The sequence below is a fragment of the Lissotriton helveticus genome, chromosome 9, assembly GCF_964261635.1.
Source record: "Lissotriton helveticus chromosome 9, aLisHel1.1, whole genome shotgun sequence".
NCBI lineage: Eukaryota > Metazoa > Chordata > Amphibia > Caudata > Salamandridae > Lissotriton > Lissotriton helveticus.
This window is the reverse complement of record NC_136070.1, coordinates 446,041,708-446,069,062: the sequence shown is the minus strand read 5'-3', so window position 1 is coordinate 446,069,062 and position 27,355 is coordinate 446,041,708. Positions and strand designations below refer to the sequence as shown.

The following is a 27,355-nucleotide window of genomic DNA, read 5'->3' as shown; positions in this document are numbered from 1 at the left end:
TCCAGAGGTGTCTTGCCCATCACAGCACAGGCAGTGTCCCAATAGAAACCTTGCATTAAGAGGCAATGAGGGAAACTTCAAGAATTTCCCCATTTGATATGAAAAGACAATACGCAAGAACAGTAAATGCTTACGTTGATAATGGCAGATATGAAATCTTTTAATTGTCTGACCTGGAATCGTTCTCCAGGAGGTGAGAATTATTAGTACAAGATGAGCCTTCAACCAAAATTCAGTGACTCCAAAGTAAACGTTCAGTGGCTCTGGGGACACAGAAATGATACAGTACTTGCAGGTGACAGCTTGTACTGGGTTTATGACTGGAATTATGATATGATACGGTTTATATAGTGTGGCTCCTACCCAGCAAGGCATCCTAGAGGGAAGGAAGCACACAAGCAGAAAAGAAACTTAAATTATGTTACAAGAACCTCATACACTGCGACTGTAGGTGCCTGATTTAGACATGCGTTGATCTCTATTTAAGTGTCTAGCTATGAATACACCTAGCTCATGCACACCTAGTTGAGAGTGTGGCTGCATGAATTTTCCTGGAAAATAATATGTTTCTAACATACAAGAAATATTATTTCTATAGAGACAAGATACCATTATAGTAGTTTAGTTTAACCAACCAAGAAGAAATCGTCATTACGTTAGGGTTTTAACATACTAAGTCACAAAGGGACTCAGACGTGCAGCTCCCGTCCCCCCCCCCCCGCACTCCTGCCTGCGATGGGGCCTAGTTGGCGCGATCTTCTGCCTCCCTGTCCACCCACTATGGACACTGCAAACCTGGTGGCCTGGAAGGTGGCACTCGCAGCGGGCGGCTTCTCCTGGACTTTGGTGGCCGGCTTGCCGGTGCCCCCGGTGGGGCCTGTTTCCCGTGGTGGCTCTGGGAGACCTACTTCCTCCTACCGTCGTCCTGATGGGTGATCTGGCCCTCAATCACTCTCTACTACTCCATGCCGGGGAGACTGCCATATTGCCTGTAGCATCACACTGGCCTGCGGGGTGCCTTCCCTATGTGGCATCAGGTTTTCCTTGTGACTGAAGGGCGCCATTACCTGGGTCTGCCTGATAAGAGGGAAGTGGGGGGTCTCTGCCTGCGGAGGCGGCTCGGCAAGGTCCTAGTGCGGCTTGTGGGTGCTGGACCCTCCCCCGGTGACCGTTTTCGGCCGACTAGTGGTGTGTCCCTGCAGTGGGGGCTGTGCTTTTCTCGCACTTCTAGTAAGCTCCTCCATTGGACTGTCCCTCCCCAGTATCGTTCATTATGGCTAAGGTAAGCCTACCGGAGCCACGTCCAAACAATCTACCATGGACAAATACACTGGGGTGTATCCTTCTATCACTATCTTTTGGAAGGAATTCTTGGCACATTTTAACACCATACTGGGGTTTCCGCTAGCAGCAAATTACTGCATAATCATCCTAGGGGTTCACCTGTTTAAGCTTGAGGCAGCGACACAAGTGGGCGAGTACCTGGTCTGCCACATGACTGGAGTAGCAAAGCAACTTTAAGACCTGACCTGAAAGACCACTGCTGTCTCCTCAGTGGCGGCCAGGGTCACTCGGCTTTGGCACACCCTGCCTATGCAGCAAATGTCACAAAAGATAACGTTCTCAGAAAATAAATTTGCTCGTCTCTGGCAGCCTCTGATTGATTATATGTCTTGAAAGTAATACCTTTGCTGCTGGCCTCCCAGGCTCCGAGCCCTTCACTTGTTTGACTAATGGCCTCAAGTGGCGACTTGCTCTGGCCACTGACACAGATGGGGATGAGGGGAGAGGGGGACCCTCCCCCCCTCCATGGCACCACGCAGTTTTTTTTCTTCATTTTTTATGCTTATTGGCGCTACACTTCCCCCTGCTTAGTTGGAGCAACCCTTTTCCTCTTTTCCTTGGTTTTAGATCTTTTCTTCAGTGTTTGGCTAGGTAGTCACCTGGTCCCTTTGTCTGGCTACAGCTGGGTAGGGTCTGATTGTTCTTTTGTAGGCACCCTCTCATGTCTACCGACTATTGTGGTACTGAAAATTCTGGACTCGTGTAATAAACTTTGTCGTAGCACGACGATTTTTATATCAAAAGACCGAGAATGGCTAGTACACTATGTACAAGCATTTTCGTCATATTCGAGTGACGATTTCACCTCGAAATCGTCATTTTCGTCCTGAAACCTTGGCTTCCATTTTGTGTACGGCAGCCATTTTGTGGGCTGCCCTCACATAGGCTTATAATACAGCTAAATTCGATTCCAAAGGACACGTACACCTTAATTGACTTTTCTCTGACCTGGGCAAGCTGCAACATTGCCCCAGGCCGAACCTGTTTGGTCAGTTCCTCTCCCAGTGGCCGAGCGAGATAGCATCAAGGCACAACATGCCATAAACCCTTTCATCGCACACACACCCTGCCTATCTTACTTCCATCTGTTCCTGTTCCTGCCTCCACGAGCTATTTATGACATAGGCTGTGATCTTACTGTTTTGGGTTTATCCGGCCTTGTCAGCTAGAGAATGTATGCATTATGTGGACATTGTTTATGGCCTGGACTTATCTTGAAAGTGGGTTTGTCATCTACAGTGCTTTGTGTGCACGTCCTGGGAATGACCAACAATAATGTACTTCAAAGAGAAAATGTGTGCCTAGGGCATAATAAATGGTATAAAAGGTCTGTGCTGAGACCATTCAGGAGGCCGCCTCATTCATTTGCTTTAGGTGTGACTGAGCGACGTAGCCTCACAATTAATTGTAATAAAGATGTCTTTTCATATTTCAGAATTTCTGTTGATTTCTTTGCTGCTTTTGAATGGACTACTTATTGGTAAGACCCCTGAGAAGGAGTTTGAGGATTTCTAGTACTACAAATGGCGCGACCAATGATGGGCCTCATCAAGAAGTGACTATCTGGAGGAGTAATCTTGTCAGAGGACAGAAATCTACTGGGGCAGGCAAGACAGAAATCTGCTAAAAGAGGTACTCTGTGCACAGAGGTTCTGGGGGATTATTTGTCACTGCGGCCCAGTATATTTTTTGATTTTTCTGACTTAAACTCTCCAAAAGAGGTCACTCCTGACTGAGGAACCTTTTTGGCGTAAGTGTTTTTTAAAAAAAAGAGACTGTTAGTGCAGTTAGAATTTGGATAATATTTTAATTAGTAAAAGTAAGAGTTAAGTATAAGTGGGTCGCTCCCAGTCATTTGTTCTTTGCTTCCTTAGCCTGGTTCTTAGTTTGATTTGTCCTTAGTTTTATTTGAATATTGCAATTTTCAAAAACCGAGGGTCTTGCATATTTACGAGTGTATCGATAGAGATAGCCCCTTGAAGTTTGAAGCTAGATTAGTGAGCTATAAAATGCCTGATCTTAGCGAATTTGGAGATTTGTGTTGGCCAACTTTGTATACGTTTGGATTAGCCGGCTTCCCCTAAAGGGGATATCTAATAGGTTTAGATTTATAAAACATATTTCTTCTTTGGTGATTTTGTATCCCCAGGGAATTAAAATATGACATAATACGTATTTCTTGTAAATATGACTTAGATAGTATTTACAAATGGCTTTACTTTCGTCCTGAGTGTCGATTTGTGGGTTCAATGTGTTGTTTCAATGTCTATGTGGTTTTTCTCATTAGTGTAACTTCAGTAATAGCTATAGCACTGTATTGTGTGTCCTGAGTGTTTAAATCTTTTCTCTTTATGTCTGCAATGAGCTCAATGTGTTTGTAGGTTTCTTGATGTTTTCAGTCTGTTAAGTAAAATGTCAGATTAATTAATATTAAGTAGAAATTAAATAACACTCCAGCAATTTTCTAGGTCACATGCTAAAAATCGCTATGTGTTGCTATTTAATTTACAGACTAAGCAAAAACGCACATGTGCAAACTGTTAAATGCTTAAAATAGATGTTAAAATTCACATTCACTAAGAATATAAAGGCCTCAAAAATAATTGTGTCTTTTGTAGCAAAACAAATTTGTAGTTTTTTTACTTACATGCATTGTGTACATGTAAAAGGCAAACACTTTTTAAAAAAGTGAATTTTTTTCTTGCTAGATTTAAATGCATCTATTTGCACGCGAATTTTTAAAAAACTTGAAATGTCTGTTTTCAGTAAAACTAAAAGCGTGCTCAGGTTTCAGCACTCTTTCAGGTTTTCAGCCTTTCCTGCCTTAAGGCAGCAGGTGTTGTTTTTCGAAGGCCATAAATAGTATTGGAACGTTTATTTAGCACAGTTGGATCTTTTTCATTTCAGAGTAGTGTTTTAGAGGGTTACAAAAATAAGGTTCATCACTTTGTATCACTGGAAGACATCCAAATGGGGTTTTCTTCTCTTTAAGCAATTTTTTTAAAGTATATTTTTGGTTCTTTTGCTAAATACTGATGGCCCTTTAAAAATGGCGCGAAAAATTTCATGATTTCAGTTAGGCTTTTTGTGCGTAGACTCATAAATGAATGCACCTAAAAATGATAGGCAAAGGATGCAGCTTACCTTTAAATGTGGAGTTATCATAAAAACAGATAATTGGATTCATTGAACGAAAGATTATTAATTATGGAAAAATTATTTGAGAAAAAAATACGTGTTTTTTAAAATCGTTTTTTGATATTTATAAAGTTAATACTCATACTATGACCTCCTAGTATTAAAATTTGATTTAAATTATGTGTTACGGTGTAATTAGGTAATTTGCATGTTGGTTTTCACTTGGCGCAGGCGTAATAAAACTTATTTTGCCAAGGATTTACATGAGATATGACTAATGTCTATATCTGTAACGTATAAAGAACATCCTGAGGATGATTAATATGTAAAACAATTATAGGATATTTATTTTTAAGTGCCCCAAAGATAAAAGTCGAAATTGAGTTAAATAGTTTAACACAGATTCTTGTCCTTTACCATAGATTGAAAGTGTCTCTGGCTTTCAGTAAATGCATACATTTGTGCATAATACCAACTTGTGGGTTGTTAGGTTGTTTTTCATAGCTCGCTGAGCCAATGTGCCCGGTGCAGAACTTTGTGTTTAATATCAGGGTTGAAGGTTCTAAATTTAGCAGGGCCCATTTCAGACGTTCATCAATGTTAGGTTGTTAAAATGAGTACCATTGTGTAGGGTGGTAGCAAACATTTGTTCTAAAAAACTGGTATGTGTGAACCCTTCACAGTAAATGTAGTAGGCCTTCTGTCTCTGTCATGTTGGCATTGTGACCTTTTAAATTCGAGCCTTGTCTCTGTGAAATGCAGAATAACATTGCTAAACAGGCCTCTGAAAGGTCGAATTTCTGTTTCAAAGTTAAAGACTTAATTCCAAAGGGAAATATAAATAGAGATTTCTTGAAAGGTTTCTTTAAAAGTCCCAACATCATGACATTTGTATTTTTGCTCTAAAAAATAATGTCTGCTAGTCGTTTTTATTTGACAGAAAACGAAGTGTTGCAAAAGTGTTAGACAAAAAAAATAAGATGCAGCCTTTTACTAAAATTTTGAAGCCTACATGAATAAGTAAGACACAGCCCGCACGATGAACACCATCCACTCCGGATCACCGACCGACCCCTGCCCACACCACGTCTTCAACAAGGCCGACTCCACCATCGCACCCCAACTCCGGAACATCATCAACGCCTCCTTCAACACCGCCACCTTCCCGGAGAGCTGGAAGCACGCCGAGATCAGCGCCCTCCTGAAGAAACCTACAGCAGACCCCACCGATCTCAAAAACTTCTGCCCCATCTTGCTCCTCCCTTTTCCTGCTAAAGTCATCGAGAAGATCGTCAACAGACAGCTGACCGCCTTCCTCGAGACGAACGGATCCCTCGACCCCTCGCAGTCCGGCTTCAGAGCCAACCACAGCACCGAGACCGCCCTCATCGCAGCCACCGACGACATCCGGACCCTGCTCGACAAGGGGGAAACAGTGGCCCTCATCCTCCTGGACCTCTCCGCTGCGTTCGACACGGTCTGCCATCGCACCCTAGTCCAGCGCCTCAGCAACATCGGTATCCAAGAGAAGGCACTGGAGTGGATCATCTCGTTCCTCGCCGGAAGAACACAAAGAGTCCGCCTCCCCCCGTTTCGCTCCGAGGCCACCGAAGTCATCCGCGGCGTCCTGCAAGGATCTTCACTCAGCCCCACCCTCTTCAACATCTACATGAAACCTCTCGCAGCCATCGCACGCCAGCACAACCTCAACATCATCTCTTACGCCGACGACACCCAGCTGATCCTCTCCCTCACCAGAGACCCCGACACCGCCAGAACCTGCCTACACGAAGGGATGAAAGACGTCGCCGAGTGGATGAAGGACAGCCGCCTGAAACTGAACTCGGACAAGACGGAAGTCCTCATCCTGGGATCTTCGCCCTCCGCCTGGGACGACTCCTGGTAAATGTAAATGTAAATGTAAATTGATACTTGTATAGCGCACTACTCACCCGCAAGGGTCTCAAGGCGCTTGTACGAATACCGCTGTGGAACCCATCCTGGCTTTCCCTGTGAGGTGTCCACTCCTGGGCACCCCCAAGGTGGAGGCCAGGCATCCTTAGCGTTGTGGGGGCCGTTGTGGAGATTAAGCAAGCTATTGCCCAGAGTTGCAGAGTGGGACTCCATGATTGGAATAGGCACCGAGGTGAGAATTATCAGGCCCGTGAAATTTTTGAGCCCAAGACCCGCCGAGGCGGGGAATTGAACCCTGGTCCCGGGCTAGACCTCTGCATCAGGGTCTGCCGCTCTAACCATTGAGCCACACTTCTCGTGGCCCCCAGCCCTGGGCACCGCACCCAAGCCAACCGACCACGCACGCAACCTGGGCTTCATCCTGGACCCCTCCCTCTCGATGACCAGACAAGTCAACGCCGTCTCCTCATCGTGCTGCAACACCCTGCGTATGCTTCACAAGATCTTCCGCTGGATCCCGACCGAGACCAGGAAGACTGTCACCCAGGCACTCGTCACCAGCCGACTAGACTACGGAAACGCCCTCTACGCCGGAACCACAGCCAAGCTACAGAAAAGACTCCAGCGCATCCAGAACGCCTCCGCCCGACTCATCCTGGATGTCCCCCGACGCAGCCACATCTCCAGCCACCTGAGGAACCTGCACTGGCTCCCCGTCGACAAGAGGATCACGTTCCGGCTCCTCACCCACGCACACAAGTCTCTCCACGACCTGGGCCCCAAGTACCTCAACGACCGCCTGACCTTCTACACGCCCACCCGCCAGCTACGGTCCACCAGCCTCGCCCTCGCAGCCGTACCACGCATCCGGAGAGCCACCGCCGGAAGATCCTTCTCTTACCTGGCTGCCAAGACTTGGAACTCCCTCCCCATCCACCTTCGGCTAACCCAGGACCATCTCGCCTTCAGGAAACAACTCAAGACCTGGCTGTTCGAGCAGTAGCATACCCCTCCCCCCAAGCGCCTTGAGACCCTCCCGGGTGAGTAGTGCGCTATACAAATGGCATGATTGATAGTAAGAACGATTTGCCAATTAAGAAGTTTTTATCATAGAGATTGTGGCACAAGGCTAATTTTAGGTGTCAGGGAAAGGATTTTACCTCTAAAAAGTCAAAAGGGCTTCATGTTGCAAGGTGACTGGCAAGATGGTAACAGTTAAGTAATGGAAATTTATTTTTGTGTTTCTTAATGTGTATAATGTTTTGTCTTCTGGTTAAAAGTTATAATTGAAATTTGCTTGTTGTCAGAAATGTCTCGTGTGTTGTGTATGTTTTTTTTTGTCGTTGTTGCTTCTGCCTACAGACCATTCATGGATATTTCTGGGTGATTTAAAGCAGACAAGACACGTGAGTTTGGTTGGTTAGACAAAGATGTGTTTTTGCGCAACTCCTTTGAAGAAAAAAAAAAAATGTCCATGCGTTTTTCATGTTTGTGTATTTTGATCTATCATGAATTGTTCTTGCTGGTTGTATTTGACAGCAGATACCCACTATTGGGGATCTACTGTCAAAAAGGAGGGTATCCTTACACAGTATTATGTGTCACCGCTCATTTATGTATGCTATCGTTTTACAGCGAGTATATCTGATGGCTTGACGTCCGTTTTGTGCGTTTTTGCATGTTTTATGTTGTTGGATGTTGCTGCTTAAAAAATTATTACAAATTCACCCGTGTTGTTGTGACATGTATGACGATACGTGTCGCTGTCAACAGTTGGGTAACATTTTCGCTGATACTAAAATTCACAGATATGAGTTTTTCTTTTTTTCATATTGTGAACCAGACAGACAACACTTCACCAGTGTATGTCAAATTTGGCTATAAGTATTGAAGAAAAATAAACAGCAAATTGTGTCATTTGTAGTCACGATATTGCCCTCTCCTGTAAGGAACAGGCAGCCCTAAAATTATATATCCTGATTGGACGTAAGGATAAATTATAGATTTGTGACTCTTGTACATGGTGACCTAATTTCTTTCACATTAGTCAGTTTTATTCTGCTTCCTAAGTGGCCTTCCTATGGCTCTGGACCGTAAAAGAAACCAGGTTTCATTTTTTGTCACATGCCTAACTATCACCCAAGCACATCAGGCCTAGTTATTGGGGATTTTTAGCTGTGTCCTATTCTCTTTTCCGTATTCCTTTCACCAGTCAGCTTCTTCTTATTATTAGCATATTGTTCAGGTTCACACTTTCAGATTGCAGTAATGTACCATGGACCCCCATCTTATGTATAATTCCCTTTTTGCATAACTAGACTGGTTTCTAAGAATTTTCTTTAGGCCTATTCTGATGTTTTTCCAGTCTGACTGTTGGACTGTTAAGACAAGCTTTCCACCTCAATAGGAGACACATTACGTTTTTTAATATGACAACTTCAATGCCTATTCTAAAATTGGTTTTTAGTTCCTTTTTACTGCTTTAATTTTTGATGGACCAGATGTATTATAAATAATGGAAATACCAGGACTCTCTAGTTCTTGTCTTTTGTTTCCACATCTTGATAATTAGCTTTTGTATTGCATAGTCCCACCTGATGCACAATTAGTATGATAATATGTATGTGATCCCGCTTTTGAGATGTTCTAGATGAGGATTTTAGGAACACTTATATGTATCATTGAGATAAAATGTGTTTACCCAATTAGACGATGCCACTATGTGTGAGGACCTCCATTCAGATAGAATTCCCATGTCGCTATGATGATGAAGGGTATGCTCTCACACGGAAACCCAATTGAAGAGACTAGAGCACTGTTTTGCCTATTGCCTTTGTTTTTGTATTGCCTTCGAGAATGACAGTGTATTCCAACACAGAATTGTCCCATGCCGTGTGGCCACTCCTTTGAAGATCGCAGGCCACCGGTTTGCAGTCCCCTTGTTGTACAATGAACTGTTTAAAGCACCGCACTTGCTTCATCAGAAGGCGTTCAACATCAAGAAGAAGGAGCTGGTTTTGCCACAGTCCCTTGAGATTTCAGTGCAAAAGAGCGCCTGTTATGTGCTGGTTAACCTCTGACAGTGTGCAGTCCCTTGAGCCCCTTGGCCTGAGTTTTGGCCACGCACCCCCCTTCTTTTCCCTTGCTTCAACGGAAGTGCAGTGCACCGGAGGATCCAAGAGCGGCAAAAGGCACTCCATTCTGGTGCCCATGAAAGAGCAGCCTGAGCGTCCTCCGACACTGAATGATGAGTGTTGGAGTCTGAGAATGGTCCCGGGTCTGCACGAGATGATCTGTGCCCATTGATCAATGAAGCGCACAATATCTGTAGTGTCTGCCGCAGAGGAGAGATACGGTGCACTGCCTTGAGACATTGAGACTTTTTGAATGAGCTATGAGTGTTTGCCAGGAGGGCACTCCAACAGTACTGCAACATCAGAGCATGGGAGGCCTGAATCCAAAGGCCCATGCAACAACCGGAGCAGACTTGATTGGACAATAGAAGTCTGCCAGAGAGGCTTTTTGAACAGACTCTGGGCATAGTTGGTTTCACAAGAGGTTTCCGTGTGATTGTATAAGACTACATGTTAGGAGAATGATTTTATTGTTCTGCTGGCATTATTTTAAAGTAGTATTCTGTTTAGTAAAAGCAGAATAAAGTCCATTTTCTGTGAAAGAGTATCCCCTTTTCACCTCAGAGCATTAATGAGGGTCACCACTGCTTCACTTGAACGTATAATGAATTACAGAAAATGCATAGGAAAACCTAAAATGTTACTAGATAATTTTAGGATTTACTTTTTGCTTAGGATTGTGGAAAATTATGTAATTTGTAATAACGGTCACTACTTTGTCTATATGTTCTTAATGACGTGTTTTCTAGTGTTTTTTAAACATGGCATTGTCTTTTATGGGTGGGATTGTTTTTGCTGCCCAATTCACATCTGTACCCACCTCCCAACCTATGTCTCTTCCTACTTCTACTTCTTTGCATTCTTTCCAGATTTTACCTGAACATGGACTAGTTAGGAGGTCAGAGTTTACTGATAATTCCTTTTGTACAGTTTCTGCATTTACATTTACATTCCACTACCAGTTAGTAGTGAACATCACTAATTGTTGGGTGTGTGGTCTTATACCACATACTACAGATAGAGGCGTTCCCTATTTGGTCCTGCCATATATGGCCTTTGTGCTACTGCGTGTGTAAGGAGACCTGTCCCGAGAGAGTCGCTAAGTAATAGGATTATGCTTCAGCAACATCTTGATGATTTGATAAATATAGACCTGGACTCAGACTAGCGTGAGTATAGGTTATTGCCTATGTAAGGGCAAAGGAGCGTCTGTGGTACTGAAAATTCTGGACTCGTGTAATAAACTTTGTCGTAGCACGACGATTTTTTATATCAAAAGACCGAGAATGGCTAGTACACTATGTACAAGCATTTTCGTCATATTCGAGTGACGATTTCACCTCGAAATCTTCATTTTCGTCCTGAAACCTTGGCTTCCATTTTGTGTACGGCAGCCATTTTGTGGTTGCCCTCACATAGGCTTATAATACAGCTAAATTCGATTCCAAAGGACACGTGCACCTTAATTGACTTTTCTCTGACCTGGGCAAGCTGCAACATTGCCCCAGGCCGAACCGGTTTGGTTAGTTCCTCTCCCAGTGGCCGAGCGAGATAGAATCAAGGCACAACATGCCATAAACCTTTTCATCGCACACACACCCTGCCTATCTTACTTCCATCTGTTCCTGTTCCTGCCTCCACGAGCTAATTATGACATGGGCTGTGATCTTACTGTTTTGGGTTTATCCGGCCTTGTCAGCTAGAGAATGTATGCATTATGTGGACATGTTTATGGCCTGGACTTATCTTGAAAGTGGGTTTGTCATCTACAGTGCTTTGTGTGCACGTCCTGGGAATGACCAACAATAATGTACTTCAAAGAGAAAATGTGTGCCTAGGGCATAATAAATGGTATAAAAGGTCTGTGCTGAGACCATTCAGGAGGCTGCCTTATTCAGTTGCTTTAGGTGTTACTGAGCGACGTAGCCTCACAATTATTTGTAATAAAGATGTCTTTTCATATTTCAGATTCTCTGTTGATTTCTTTGCTGCTTTTGAATGGACTACTTATTGGTAAGACCCCTGAGAAGGAGTTTGAGGATTTCTAGTACTACACTATCCTCCCTTGGGAGAAGGGATGTACTTTTAGCAGGCCCGGCCCTCATGCACCCATGTTAGCCAGCACAGACATAGGGGTATACCTCATACCTTTGCATGTAACCTATAGGGTGTTCCCTGCCACTTTCCCCCCCCCCCCCCAACGTGTTACTCTCCCCTTTGGCCTCTCTTGCTGACATTTTATTAGCTTGTTACACTCTCTCTCAGCATAACAAATGAAACTTCTGTATTGCAAATGTATGTTTTAAGCTTGCCTATGCACAAACATCAATATTATGCAATGTTATGCCAAGTTAATGTACTGATGTTGAAAATCTAATAAATCAATTCGGAGGGAAAAAAAAGTATATTCCATACTTACGGGAGAACCAAGATATTGCCTGGAGAATCAAAGCAGTCATACAGCTTCGTTTGCTGTGCATAATGCTCATCATGAAGACTTGGCTGCTTTTTCAGAGCAGACGCGAAAGCATTAGGCCGAGGTAACAGTACTGTGGATAAGACGGAAAAACAGAAGTTAACCATGCCTAGACCACCATTCACACAAGACAATAATTTTTTCATGTTCCGCACATTTTTAAGAACCCACTTAACAAAGCACATAAAATGGACACATGATGGGGGAGCTCTAAGAATATATTTCGAGACCAGAAAAGTATATTGGAATCCTATGTACAAACACTTGCACACCATAACTAATTCTCTCAAAGCCAATCTAACTTCAGCCTGGTTGGTAGTCATATCTTGATCATACTTAACTGGCATCTAAGCTCTTTCCCAGTTCTGACAAATTGAAGAAGTTGCCTAACATACGAAAAATATATCTATATCTCTGACGCTCTATATATATATATATTCACTGAAAAAACCACAGGTTTCACACCAGTTATAGTTAGGTGGAAATTTTACTCGCATAAAAACCATTGAAATTCCCACGTTATAGTTAGTTGGACTCACTATAACTTGCGCGTGCAATGCACTGCCGATGACGTCACATATTACATCACTCATGACATGGTCAGTGACATCACTCATGACATCACTGATGACATCTCAAATGACATCACTGATGACAACATCCTTGTGACAAAGTGGCAGACCTCCTATCAGCATAAAATAACCTTTGACATACACATTCAAAAATAGAAACTAACATTTTCTTAAAAAAGGAGAAACCAATACCAATTACAACAACTTATTAGGTAATTCCAACATCTACATACACATCCACTCATTCACCAACAGTTCTATATAGTCACTCATGCATGTACTTACTCATCATATGTACTCATACACCTATACATCCTGTTACACACTAATACTCATCCATATAGTAACTCACACACAAATTCATACATGCAAATAAACTATCAAAAAACATTTACTTGATTATACTGCTATATACACACCACTACACATACTTCTACAGAAACGGAAACATATTTACTCTCTTAAACAATCAATTATAAAAACACATACTCACTAACCCACCCATACACACAATCATCCACCCATACAGTCTTGCACACATGCTGTCTTCAAAATACATACAAATAGTGAGTCACTCATTCATGCATCTGTGCTCTAAGTAATATCCCCCACCGAACCATACAGACACGGATACTGATACTCAAAAAAACAACTAATAACCCATATACACACTCATGTAGCTACTCACCAACCCATGCAGCCACTTATACACAAGTGAGACACAGATTCAGATATTTAAATATTAAAACATTACTCGCTAATATATGTATTCACTAAGATACATTTAATAAGTCAGTTAACCAATCAATTTTACACAAAAAAAACATCCATTTAGACATTTATTTACCCATTTATTCTTCCATCAACCTTTAGATATACATATATAAAAAATATTTATTTTTCAGAAAGATACACATTCACTGGATTATGTCATCAGTGATGTCATTTGAGATGTCATCAGTGATGTCATGAGTGATGTCACTGACCATGTCATGAGTGATGTAATATGTGACGTCATCAGCAGTGCATTGCACGCGCAAGTTATAGTGAGTTCAACTAACTATAACGTGGGAATTTCAATGGTTTTATGCGAGTAAAATTTCCACCTAACTATAACTGGTGTGAAACCTATGGTTTTTTCAGTGAATTTAATAGGTTTTTAAATGCTAATTCCTAACTATAACTGGTGTGAAACCTATGGTTTTTTCAGTGAATATATATATATATATATAAAAAATTATATGGCAAAATGAAACCCCTCATTTTGTTCTTTTTCAAATTAAATGTATTAAGTGTACCACTTTATTCCAATCAAGATGACTTCAGGTGTGCCATACTTTTGTCATAAGTAAGACTGTTAGCGTTCTGGTTGTTCTTTAGAACACTCTGGGACATTCTGTCATTGGGCTATAGTTGGGCTACATCTGGCTGATATTTGGGCTACATTTGGGCTCTTTTGTCTCTGGTGGCCATCTTGGGAGACTGCATATCAGAATTTTTTTAATGAAATATAAGAGGATTTGAGAAGTCACTCAAAATGTGCCCTAATTTTTCTTTCTTCAGCACTAATCATAATTTCTATGGCAAAATGAACCCCCTCATTTTGTTCCTTTGCAAATTAAATGTTTTCAATGTTAACACTTTATTCCAATCAAGATGACTTCAGGTGTGCCATACTTTTGTCATAAGTAAGACTGTTAGCACTCTAGTTGTTCTTTAGAACACTCTGGGACATTCTGTCATTGGGCTATAGTTGGGCTACATCTGGCTGATATTTGGGCTACATTTGGGTTTTTTTGTTCTGGTGGCCATCTTTGGGCTACATTGGGCTACATTTGGGCTCTAACATATATATAGCCCAATGTAGCCCAATATATATTTTTTCAAAGTTAATTTTCGTAAAAACCACTGGAGCATATATCTTGAGACATAGCAAAGGCACATCGGGGTACCAGTCCCTACAATTTTGCCAAGTTTGGTGGAAATCCATTCAGCCGTTCGGGCTAAAAGTGAGTCCAACCGCCCTATGGAAATTAACATGGGGAAAACACGTTTTGGGACCCCCCTTTTATCTCGGCCCCCGCTTGACGGATCCCCCCGAAACTTTCAGGGAAGGAGCGGAGCGCAGCGAGGCAAAGTTAAGGAAAATTACAGGCAGATCCCTCATTCGGCGCCAAAGTTATTCCCAATAGAACGTTGCGGATTTCCTATGGAAAACGATCCTAACTATAACTACCTACTGGCAACCGCCAGTAGGTAATATATATATATATATATATTCACTGAAAAAACCATAGGTTTCAGGCGTTATATAGTTAGGAATTAGCTTTTAAAAAACCTTTGGAATTCACTCAAAAAACTATAAGTTTTAGGCCTGTTATAGTTAGCTGAACATTTCACTCATACAAAACCATTGAAATTGCTCCTATATAGTTAGTTGTACTAACTATATTTCGCGCACCCGCAATCCACTGCTGATGATGTCACATATTAGATCATGCATGACATGGTCAGTGACATCACTGATGACATCTCAAATGACATCACTGATGACATCATCCACGTGACAATCACATACACCTTTTCATACACTATTACTTTTCATCACTCTTTGTAAAATACAGAGTATCATATTTAAATCCATTGCCACAGCAATACAAGTATCTAGCAATTTCAATGGTTTTGTATGAGTGAAATGTCCAGCTAACTATAACAGGCCTAAAACTTATAGTTTTTTGAGTGAATTTCAAAGGTTTTTTAAAAGCTAATTCCTAACTATATAACGCCTGAAACCTATGATTTTTTCAGTGAATTTCAAAGGTTTTTTTAAATGCTAATTCCTAACTATATAAGGCCTGAAACCTATGTTTTTTTCAGTGAATTTGCAAGGTTTTTTTAAATGCTAATTCCTAACTATATAAGGCCTGAAACCTATGGTTTTTTTCAGTGAATTTGCAAGGTTTTTTAAATGCTAATTCCTAACTATATAAGGCCTGAAACCTATGGTTTTTTCATAGAATTTCGAAGGTTTTTTAAATAACAATTTTTAAATCTATTAATTGTTATTTTTTTTATACTGATTTACTACATTTTTGCAGGCAGGTGTTCAGAGGGCACATCCCCTTTTTTACAACGTTCTGCAGCGCAACCCTGGCGCGGTTGCAGAGGAGGAACTAATTCCCCTTGCATACTGGGGGTCCCTGGGGGGCAACTAGCCCACCAGGAGCCTCCAGTATAAGCCAGGGAGCTGCATTACAGAGAGGTGTAATGAGGCCACACCCTTTTTTACACCTCTCTGCAACGCAGCCCCCGGGCGTGCTTGCAGAGGGGGAACTAATTCCCCTTGCATACTGCGGGTCCCGGGCGGCCAACTAGCCCACCTGGAACCTGCAGTATGCGCCAGGGGGCTGCATTGCAGAGAGGTGTAATGAGGCCACACCCTTTTTTACACCTCTCTGCAACGCAACCCCTGGCGTGTTTGCAGAATAGGAACTAATTCCCCTTGCATACTGGGGGTCCCTGGGGGCCAAGTAGCCCACCAGGAGCCTCCAGTATGCGCCAAGGGGCTGTGTTGCTTTGCCCCGGGGGCGGCGGTCCCCGGGGCAGTGTTGGGGGGATTTATCACTATGCCGCCGCGATTTGGTCCCCCTGGGGGGTAATTTTTAAAAAAACAGACCAGGATTTTTTTTTAAAGAAATGTGGGCCTTTTTGGTCCTTGTGGGACCACCTGGGCAGGCAGGGGGTCAGGGTGTATCTACCCTGCCCCCTTTTTGTGTTCTTCACGTTTGTTTTTCTGCTTTCTTGTGCCTCGGTCTATCTACACGCACACATATATATATATACATATACATATATAATCTGCATATCTATATAAATACAAATATAAATGCATGCATACATGTGCATATATGCATACATATGCATGTTATTTACATGAAAGTTTGAAAAACACTATTAAAAGCAAAGCTAAAAAGCCACCTCATTACAAACAGAATGGCGTTAACTTAAACGAGGGCGAGATCTATTGCATTCTCAATGCTTGTTTACTTTGGTTCCATCAAGAAGGCATTCAGATGTGTCACACATTTGCCATAAATTCTGAATGTTAGCACTCTAGTTGCTCATTATATCACTGTAGTAAAGCTACTGCTCACCAGGGAAGTCTGCTGCTGGTATTCAAAGTGCATGTTTCAGTCTGCATGTCAGAATTCTTTTAATAAAATAGAAGAGGATTTAAGAAGTCACTCAAAATGTGCCCTAATTTTTCTTTCTGAAGCACTAATCATACTTTCTATGGCAAAATGAACCCCCTCATTTTGTTCCTTTTTAAATTAAATGTTTTCAGACTTACCACTTCATTCCAATCAAGATGGCTTCTGTTGTGCCATACTTTTGTCATAAGTAAGACTGTTAGCGCTCTAGTTGTTCTTTAGAACACTCTGGGACATTCTGTCATTGGGATATACTTGGGCTACATCTGGGTGCTATTAGGGCTACATTTGGGCTCTTTTGTCTCTGGTGGCCATCTTGGGAGACTGCATGTCAGAATTGTTTAATGAAATAGAATAGGATTTGAGAAGTCACTCAAAATGTGCCCTAATTTTTCTTTCTGAAGCACTAATCATACTTTCTATGGCAAAATGAACCCCCTCATTTTGTTCCTTTTTAAATTAAATGCTTTCAGACTCACCACTTCATTCCAATCAAGATGGCTTCTGGTGTGCCATACTTTTGTCATAAGTAAGACTGTTAGCGCTCTAGTTGTTCTTTAGAACACTTTGGGAAGCTGCAGTAGTACACAAAGGAATCAACTGACAGTCTCTGTCCTTGTTGGATGTACATGTTTTACTGAGAATGTCAGACTTCATTCTCACATGACTGAGAAAGATAATGTGAATTTACAGAAAGTATGCTTTCAGTTTAGCTTATAGATCCCCTTCCAAACCACTGTGGGAAAAGCATGAGGTAATAGTTTTCTTTCAAACATGATTCATGATATCCCAGCAGAAGGCTTTTTCACATGGTAAAATCACCTTAGAACACATCACAATTCCTAAAATGAGTATGGTACCATCAACAAATGATTTATAATTTAACTAAAGTCCTAAAACACTCTATTAACTACAATGCTTTTTAATGAGGTGCTATCATGTATATTGGTCCCAAGATGGCTGCCAACACTTCTTGGATGAAGAATTTGAATTTTGAAAACAATTTTTTTTTTGCCTTGGGGGTCCTTGTGGGACCCCCTGAGCAGGTCTAGGGGGTCAGGTTGCTTCTACCCTGCCCCCTTTTTGAGTTCTACACGTTTGTTTTTCTGCTTTCCTGTGCCTCAGTCTACTGAGGCACAAGATGGCTGCCAACACTTTCTGGTTTGGAGTGTTGACCACAGCTGCGTCCACTTCACCTTCAGAAGAACGACGATCCACCACCACCAGCAACAGGTTGCTCGAAGAAGCTGGAACAAGATCACAGCCGACCAGCTCACCGCTTCCCTGAGCCAGCACCCTCCCGCCAACTCAGCGAACCCCAGCCAGGCCGCCGACAACCTCACGAAATGGATCAACGACTGCGCGGACGAACTCGCCCCCCTGAGAACCCCACCCAGCAGATCCTGCAGCAGAAAAACACCATGGTTCACCGACGAACTCAAGAGCTCCAAGAAGAACTGTCGAGCCCTCGAGAAAGCCTGGAGAAGGGAACCAACGACGGACAACATGAACACCCTCAAGCTCGCCACCCGGAAACACCACCAACTGATCCGCGCCACCAAGAAAAATGCATACAAGGACCGGCTGGACAACAACGCACACAACTGCAAGGAACTCTTCAACATCGTGAAAGAGCTATCCAACCCCAACGCCGGAAACAACGACATCACCCCGTCGCAAGAACTCTGCAACTCCCTCGCGTCCTACTTCCACAACAAGATCACGGACATACACAACAGCTTCAACAACCAACCAACGCAAGCCACAACCGCAACGACGCCACCCACCGCCACCCTCCGCACCTGGACCCCGATCAACACCGAAGACACCATCCGCACCATGAACTCCATCCATTCCGGATCTCCGACTGACCCCTGCCCTCACCACGTCTTCAACAAAGCCGACGCTGTCCTCGCACCCCACCTGCGGGACATCATCAACACCTCCTTCGACTCCGCCACCTTCCCTGAGAGCTGGAAGCACGCCGAACTCAGCGCTCTCCTCAAGAAACCTACAGCGGACCCCACCGACCTCAAGAACTACCGTCCCATCTCGCTCCTCCCGTTCCCGGCCAAAGTCATCGAGAAGACCGTCAACAAACAGCTGGCCGCCTTCCTCGAGACGAATGGATCCCTCGACCCCTCACAGTCCGGCTTCCGAGCTAACCACAGCACCGAGACCGCCCTCATCGCCGCCACCGACGACCTTCGAACTCTGATGGACAACGGAGAAACAGCGGCCCTCATCCTCCTGGACCTCTCCGCGGCTTTCGACACCGTCTGCCACCGCACCCTAATACAGCGCCTCAGCAACATCGGAATCCAGGAGAAGGCACTGGAATGGATCACCTCCTTCCTCGACGGAAGAACACAAAGAGTCCGCCTACCACCGTACAAGTCAGAGGCCACCGAAGTCATCTGCGGCGTCCCTCAAGGATCCTCACTGAGCCCCACCCTCTTCAACGTCTACATGAGCCCCCTCGCGGCCATCGCACGCCAACACAACCTCAACATAATCTCCTACGCCGACGACACCCAGCTTATCCTCTCCCTGACCAACAACCCCGCCACCGCCAGAGCCAACCTGCACGAAGGGATGAGAGACGTGGCCGAATGGATGACGACCAGCCGCCTGAAACTGAATTCAGACAAGACGGAGGTCCTCATCCTGGGCTCCACGCCCTCCGCCTGGGACGACTCCTGGTGGCCCCCCGCCCTGGGCACCGCACCCAAACCGACAGACCACGCACGCAACCTGGGCTTCATCCTGGACTCCTCCCTCTCCATGACCAGACAAGTCAACGCCGTCTCCTCGTCATGCTTCAACATCCTGCGCATGCTACGTAAGATCTTCCAGTGGATCCCCACCGAGACGAGGAAGACGGTCACCCAAGCCCTCGTCACCAGCCGTCTGGACTACGGCAACGCCCTCTACGCCGGAACCACTGCAAAACTCCAGAAGAGACTCCAGCGGATCCAGAACGCCTCGGCGAGACTCATCCTCGACATCCCCCGACGCAGCCACATCTCCGGACACCTGAGAGACCTGCACTGGCTCCCGGTCAACAAGAGAATCACCTTCCGACTCCTCACCCACGCACACAAAGCCCTACACGACCAAGGCCCGAGCTACCTCAACAACCGGATCAACTTCTACACTCCCAAGCGCCTCCTCAGATCAACCAACCACGCCCTCGCCGCCGTCCCCCGCATCCGAAGAGCGACAACAGGAGGAAGATCCTTCTCCTACCTGGCCGCCAAGACCTGGAACTCACTTCCGACCAACCTGCGCCTGACCCAAGACCACCTCTCCTTCAGGAAGAAGCTCAAGACCTGGCTGTTCGAGCAGTAGCGGCACCCCCCCCCCCCAGCGCCTTGAGACCCTACGGGTGAGTAGTGCGCTCTACAAATGACCTGATTGATTGATTGATTGATTGACAGACATTGGCAGCCAATCAGAATGCAGCTCATGCTCGGAAAGGTAAGCTTACAGTAAGCTTACACGTAAGCTGCTATAGATATATATATTTTTTCTCTTTTGATTTTCTCAGGAACTACTGGAGGGATTTTCACCAAATATAGCAAAGGCACATCTGCGTACCAGTCCCTACATTTTTGCAATGTTTGGCGTAATTCCGTTCAGCGGTTCGGGCTGTAGACTTTTTAGACGGTCCTATGGAAATTAACAAGGGGGAAACACGTTTCGGGACCCCCCTTTTTTCTCAGCCCCCACTTCACGAATCCCCCCGAAACTTTCAGTGAAGGAGCGCAGCAGAGCTGGCCAAAATTTTGGAAAATTACACACAAATTCCTCAACCGGCGCCAGAGTTATTCCCAATAGAATGTTGCGGATTTCCTATGGTAGCCAATCCTAACTATATATACCTACTGGCGACCGCCAGTAGGTAATATATATATATAATGCTTCATTCCGGTCCAGAAAAACCATGTTTGGCAGTTCGGGCTGGACTGTTCCCATAAGGAACAGGGTCAACAATGATTTGCATATGGCTTGGTCTGAACCGAGGTGGAAAAGTGAGCTAAAGAACGATGATGGATTCAACCCAGATCTGTGCCTGGGGCGAGTGTCTGAAAGGTTTCAGGGCTCAGTGCATCATCTCTTTGCGTTTGCTTTGCACATCCTGGGTTAACCAAGCCTTAAGGTCCTGTAGGTCAAATAGCAACCCAGGACTGAATGGATTCCCCAGCTAGGTATACAAGTCGGAATCTATAATAGAGTAAACAGACTGCATCCTTTTTTCCCTCTGACAGGAATACCGGATTCTTGGAAAGGTTCCATCCTGTTTCCCATCGGTAATAATGGGCGCCAGCACAAATTGTAGTAATTACTGTCTCATAACCCTTTTAAAATCACAGGCCAAAGCATATGCCAGAATGATTTTTTGGAAGACCTTTAAAGTCGAGTCACTGAAAAATAAATGGTACCTTCTATCAAGCTGGCCTTCAACCCAACTACAGCAACATCGATAACATACTCGCAATGTTCTACATGACACATAAATCCATCAATTTGTTAGGCTTCCTATCTGTGTACTTTGTGTACTACACAGTGGCGTTCGACTAGGTTGACCGGAATACAGACTGACCAAAACTGATCAATTGCTATATCCCACAGCCATTGCTAAAAGTAGTTATATAATTTTATGCAAGTACTTTGGTTAGAGTTCCATCAGGCCCTGGCAAACACCATATACCACAAGGAGAGAGAAAGAGGTACTACCAGGTTAACGCCTGCCCCAGAAAACCAATGAAACACAAAAACTGGAGTGACCTCCTTTTCTAGTGCATGGAACAATTTTCGTAAGACACCTATAGCTATTGGCAGTCTCACCACCTACTGTTACACTCCCTCAGGTAAAAGAAGGCAATTCCAAGAATTAGATGAGGTAGGCTCACTCACATAATGTCACATGTTTCATCCTTTGACACGTCGTCCCACCCTGGTATGGTGGTACGACCAGGGCAGACTCGAACTCGGGGTGGGGCTGACCTGAGGGAGTGCTTAGAAATTACTTATTTGTTCTGGATAAAACTTGGCTCCAGTTCAAAGAGTAAAAAAAAAAGCCTTAGGATAACCACAAAGTATCCTTTATTTAGGTGGTATCCTAGACTCATTTAAAAAAAAAGTAAGGTGTTGTCAGAGGACATTTATGGTTGCAATAACGATTATGAGCTACTGACTTAACTTGCCAACATGTTTCTGCCCCTTTGGTTCAGTCGAGTGGTCTCGGGCATTCATCAGGGCCAGGTCTAAGTATACCCTCATCAATAAACTAATAGAGCAGGCCACCAAAGAAAGTACATAGAGAGAACCTACCTCTCTTATAGAGAAACATCAGCCACATTAACCAATTGAGGAGGGGAGATAAATAAACATCTATGAAGCAACGGTGGTAGAAAGACACATAACGCAGCCCTTAACAGGGACCTTCCCATCAAGGTAGCGTAGTTATTTCTGCACAATGGCGGTTCCAAACTTAAAAACAATAACAAACGTGACAGTGATAGAAATGCAATCATTCAAACAAAGCACGCAGGCAAATGTAAAAAAACAAGTGACTGTTGGAACCCAGTATGTCATTCCTCAACACATTTTAATCATTACCGAATGCATTAAGGCTAATCGTCTCACGGTCTCCTGGCAAACATCACAGAATCCACCGCAACAAATAGACTACGAGATGTGTGCTAGCCCCACTGCTATTTTCAATATATACAACAAATATCACTAGAAACTTTCACCCAGCATCTAAATTCAAAGGATAGAAATGTTTCAATCCGCTGATAATTTAGTAATCTTGGATCAAACTAAAGTAGGGCTACCACGTGCCTTGGATTAATTGTACAATTATAACCAACAGAACAAATTAGCAACAAATGAATTAAAAAACAAAACAAAACAAAATGATCTTTGGAAAATAAAGAACAAAGCTGAAACAAGCAATTGCAAAGGCAATTTGACTCGACTTTTATATAAATACATGCTTCTTCATTGGCTGGTATTTTTTGCTGATATATAGGTGAGTGTGAAAAAGAATTAAGGAGAGGATTGGTGAGTGAGTGAGTGCATGTATGGATGAAGGTACACCCTCTTTTTGACTATCATCTATCTGTGCACTCTATGCAGTGTAACCGTAAGTAGAAGGCATGCATGAGTGTATGCGAATGAATGGGTAAGTATATACATGAATACGTATACAGGAGGGAGCGAGTCCTGGGGGGAATGAGATGGTAGATGTAGGAAGACGGATCACAATCAGTCCGATTAGGCAGCTACACCTATACACCCTGTAAGATCAAGTATGGTGTACCACAGGGGGCATCATTAAGTCCAACATTATTTAATGTTTATGTATCATCTCTGGCCACGATCGGGAAAAAGTGGGGCGTCAACATCTGCTCATACGCCGATGATACACAACTAATGATTGCCTTAGATGGTGAAGAAGATCCCAAAAATAGATTACTCAACTGCCTTTCTGAACTATCCAGATGGATGCATAATCACTGCCTGAAATTAAATGCCGATAAATCGGAGATTTTACTGTTCGGTGGTTCCCAACAACTTTGGGATGACACATGGTGGCCCAACATTCTTGGTGTCCCCCCCAAACCAACCCAGATGGCAAGGAATTTGGGAATCTACATTGACAATAAATTGTCAATGAATAACCACGTGACAAATATCTGTGGTAAAGGCTTTGCACTATTGAAAATGCTACGAAGAGTGTTTCCATGGATTCCCTTGGAATGTAGAAAGACCCTAGTACAGTCACTACTAATTAGTAGACTTGACTATGGGAATTCCTTATTCGTCGGCATGGCAGATTACCTATTCTCAAAATTACAGCTTGTTCAGAATGCGGCAGCAAAAGCCGTATGTAATAAAAGAAAATATGACTCCGCTACAAGCTGTCTGAGAGCCTTACACTGGTTGCCAATGAGAGAAAGAGCCACATTCAAAATACTATGCCTCACCCACAGAACATTGCACAAAACAGGTCCAACCATCCTAAAAAACAGAATTAATTTCTATGTCCCACATAGAAATGTTCGCTCCCAACACACAGCAAGAGCGACAACCACTAGAATAACGAAGGTTAGGATGGGAGGCTGTGCCTTCTCACACCTAGCAGCAAACCTGTGGAATAATTTACCGACAGACCTGAGACTCACAGATGACCATCTTATCTTTAGGAAAAAACTTAAAACAACACTGTTCCCTAATACCCACTAAATCATAATATCACCACTAACAACCATCAGTTACACGTACGCTGTTAATTTTAGCGCCATGATATCCTTTTAGGATGAATGTTAGCGCTTTATAAATACTTTACCATTACCATTACCAAGACGTGAGCTAACATGATTGAATGAATGCATGTATGCAGGAAAGAAATAGTAAACACGTCAATAAGTGAAACAATCGATGAACGATGCACTGGGTCCAGGAATGAAAGATTAATTGTACCAAAGTGCATAAATGCAGCAGTGAAAGAGTGGGTACAGGAACAAATGCTTATATATGCCTGATTGAATCAGTGCAGCACTGAGTGAGTAAATACAGAAAAGAATTCATGAAGGTACAGCAGCGAATGACTGAACAATTAAGTGTATGTGAGAGACTGAATGCAACAGGGTTAGCAGTAGTTAGTGAATGACTGCAGCAGTGGGGTATGCAAGAGTAAGTGGGAGACCTACACAAGGATGCCCAGGGTCACAGGTTGACTATCTGATATCTTAACATTAGACTTTAAACTGAGTTTCCAAAATCACATCTTGGAGACAAAAAGTACTTTGTTCTTCTGCTAGTCTTTTATCTGCTCAGTTATCAGGGTAGCTATAAAAGTTAGCCCCTTCGCTGCAAGGCCTCCTCCCCCCCCCCTGTGCTAAGCCTTTTTTCGGCTATTTGGGGTACTTCACGTGTAGGCCCCTGTAACTTTTTGACCACATAAGGTATCCACGCCAAGTGTGCGTCCTTTTCTTCCAATATCATGAGAATTTTAAAGGTACCCAGGGTTTGTGGATTCCCTTGGAGGAGACCCAGAAGTTAGCCAAAATACAGCCAAATTTTGTTTTTTGGGGGAAACATTGGAAAAAAGTGCTGAAGAAGAATGTGTCTATTTTATCCCTGCAAATGGTATCAACATAGGGGTTGTGGTGCTGAAATTACCATCTTCCCAGCTTTCAGGGACGTACTGACTTGTCTGAAAACCACCATTTTTTACACCGTTTTGGCATTTTACTGGGACATAGCCTATTTTTGCCATTTTTGTGCTTTCAAACTCCTTCCGTTAATGATTGAAATGGGTATGAAAGCAATAATGGATCCTGGAAAGCTATATATTTAAAAAAGGGTCACACAATTCTGAATTCAGCAAGAGGTCGTTTGTGTAGATCCTTCAAGTTTTTAAATAGAAACTAACAGTTGAAAATAGAAAGAAAATGAAAAGGAGTTGAATAAAATTGCTGTTTGTGATAACTTCTTTGCCTGTAACTTCTTCTAACTTCCTTTTAAAGCAATACACTTACATCCGCTGGACCCTTCTGGCTGTGGGTATATATAGGACTTGTAGGTTCATGGAGTACCAGACGAACCCGGGGCCAATAACTGTGCAGCATCTTGCATTGGTTTTTTTAATTGTGTACCGTGTATATAGCAATTCAGTTTGGAGAATATAAACAATGAAAAATCGGTATGAAAGACACCTATATATTTCTGAAAAGAGAACAAAATATAGAGTTTAGAAACAGTGGCTATTTGCACATCTCTGAAATTGTGGGTACGATACTATCATGTGAATTATAGGGCATTTTTCAAAGTGATTTTTTTTTTTACACATTGTCTTACATTTGGAAGGCAGAAATGCATCGAAAGTCAATAGGTAATAACAGTTGCTTGACAATTCTGTGTTCCCCTAAGTCTCCCGATAAAAATAGTACCTCACTTGTGTGGGTAGGCCTAGTGCCTGCAACAGCAAACGGCCCAAAACGCAACGTGGACACTCCACATTTTCACAGTGAAAACTGACCCTTTTTTGCAAAGTGCCTAGCTTTGGATTTTAAACCCTAGCAATGCCGGCACCTAGGGAAGCCTAGCAAACCTATACCTTTTTTAAAACTAGACAACCCAGGGAAATCTAGGATGGGGTGACTTGTGTGGCTCTCACCAGGTTCTTTTTCCCAGAATCCCTTACAAACCCTCAAACTTTGTCAAATAAAACACATTTTCCTCACTTTTCTGTTATGGGAAGTTCTGCAATTTACGTGGATCCACACAATTCCAGCCACCCTGCATTCCCCCATGTCTTCTGATAAAAATGATACCTCACTTGTGTGGGTAGGCCTAGTGCCTACGACAGTAAATGGCGCAAAACGCAACATGGACACACCACATTTTTACAGTGAAAACTGACTTTTTGCAAAGTGCCTAGCTGTAGATTTTGAACCCTATCTCTGCCAGCACCTAGTGAAACCTAGCAAACCTATAAATTTTTGAAAACTAGACACCCAGAGGGAATCCAGGATGGGGTGATGTGGCTCTCGCCAGGTTCTCTTACCCAGAACCCCTTGAAAATCCCAAGCTTTGTAAAAACAAACAAAAAAAAACCATTTTCCTCACATAATTTCTGTGATGGAAAGTTCTGAAATCTGGGTGAATCCACAAAATTCCACCCACCCAGCATTCCCCAAAGTCTTCCGATCAAAATGATACTTCACTCGTGTGGGTGGGTCAAGTACCCGGGATAGGCAAGGGCCCAAAACGTATTCTTGAGACATCAAAATCACCTATCACAAAACAACCTGGTTTTGAAAGGGTGGGGCACCTGGGTTTTTGGTCCCGGGCTCAGCAGCCACCTAGGAACACCTATCAAACCCACAAATTTCTAAAAAGTAGACACCCTGTGTAGTCCAGGGTGGTATAGCTTGTGTGGATCTCCCAATGTTTCCCTGCCCAAAATCCACAGCAAAACTCAAATTTAGCTGAAAAAAAAAATCACATTTTTCTCACTTTTCTGTGTGGCAATGTTGTGCGATCAGAGCAACAATAGATTGCACACGGTTCCCCTGAGGATGAGTGATGGCATAGTGCGGTGAGCTGTCTTCCTCTCTACCTCATGTATGAGGTGTTAACGTGCCTCAATACAGCAGGGAAGGGTATCCCTTGTCGGAACTAGGGATGCCTCACACAACAGACTGGTTTTACGGCTGTTGTCATGTCACCAGTTAGTCGTATTGTAACATCATCGGCTCCCTGCTCCAGCGTCAAGCCGGCGCTGCAATGCCTGACGGGTAGCACAGAGTGCTACACTCTTGTGGAGATCTTTTGTTCCTGTGCCGATAGGTGTAAGGGTGTGAGGGCCCTAGTAGGTGAAGTAGTGAGCGTGAGTGAGGTGAATTAAAACAGGTTGGTGTAATCTACGGCTTAGGTTTTATTCATGTAGTACACCACCTGAAGTAAAAACGTGTGAGGGGCAGTGGGACTGCAGTAGCTACGAGGAGTCAGTCCCGTTCAACCCTCAACTGTGAAGCGGTCAACATG

General features: G+C 43.5%; 1 protein-coding gene across 1 annotated transcript in view; it reads right to left on the bottom strand.

Moving 5' to 3' along the window:
- The window catches only part of ASPG (asparaginase), a 354,315-nt gene that overhangs the window by 295,526 nt on the left and 31,434 nt on the right, over positions 1-27,355 (bottom strand). Inside the window, 1 exon segment of the mRNA XM_078660269.1 lies at positions 11,950-12,079. Within this exon segment, the coding sequence (XP_078516395.1) occupies positions 11,950-12,079 (130 nt within the window).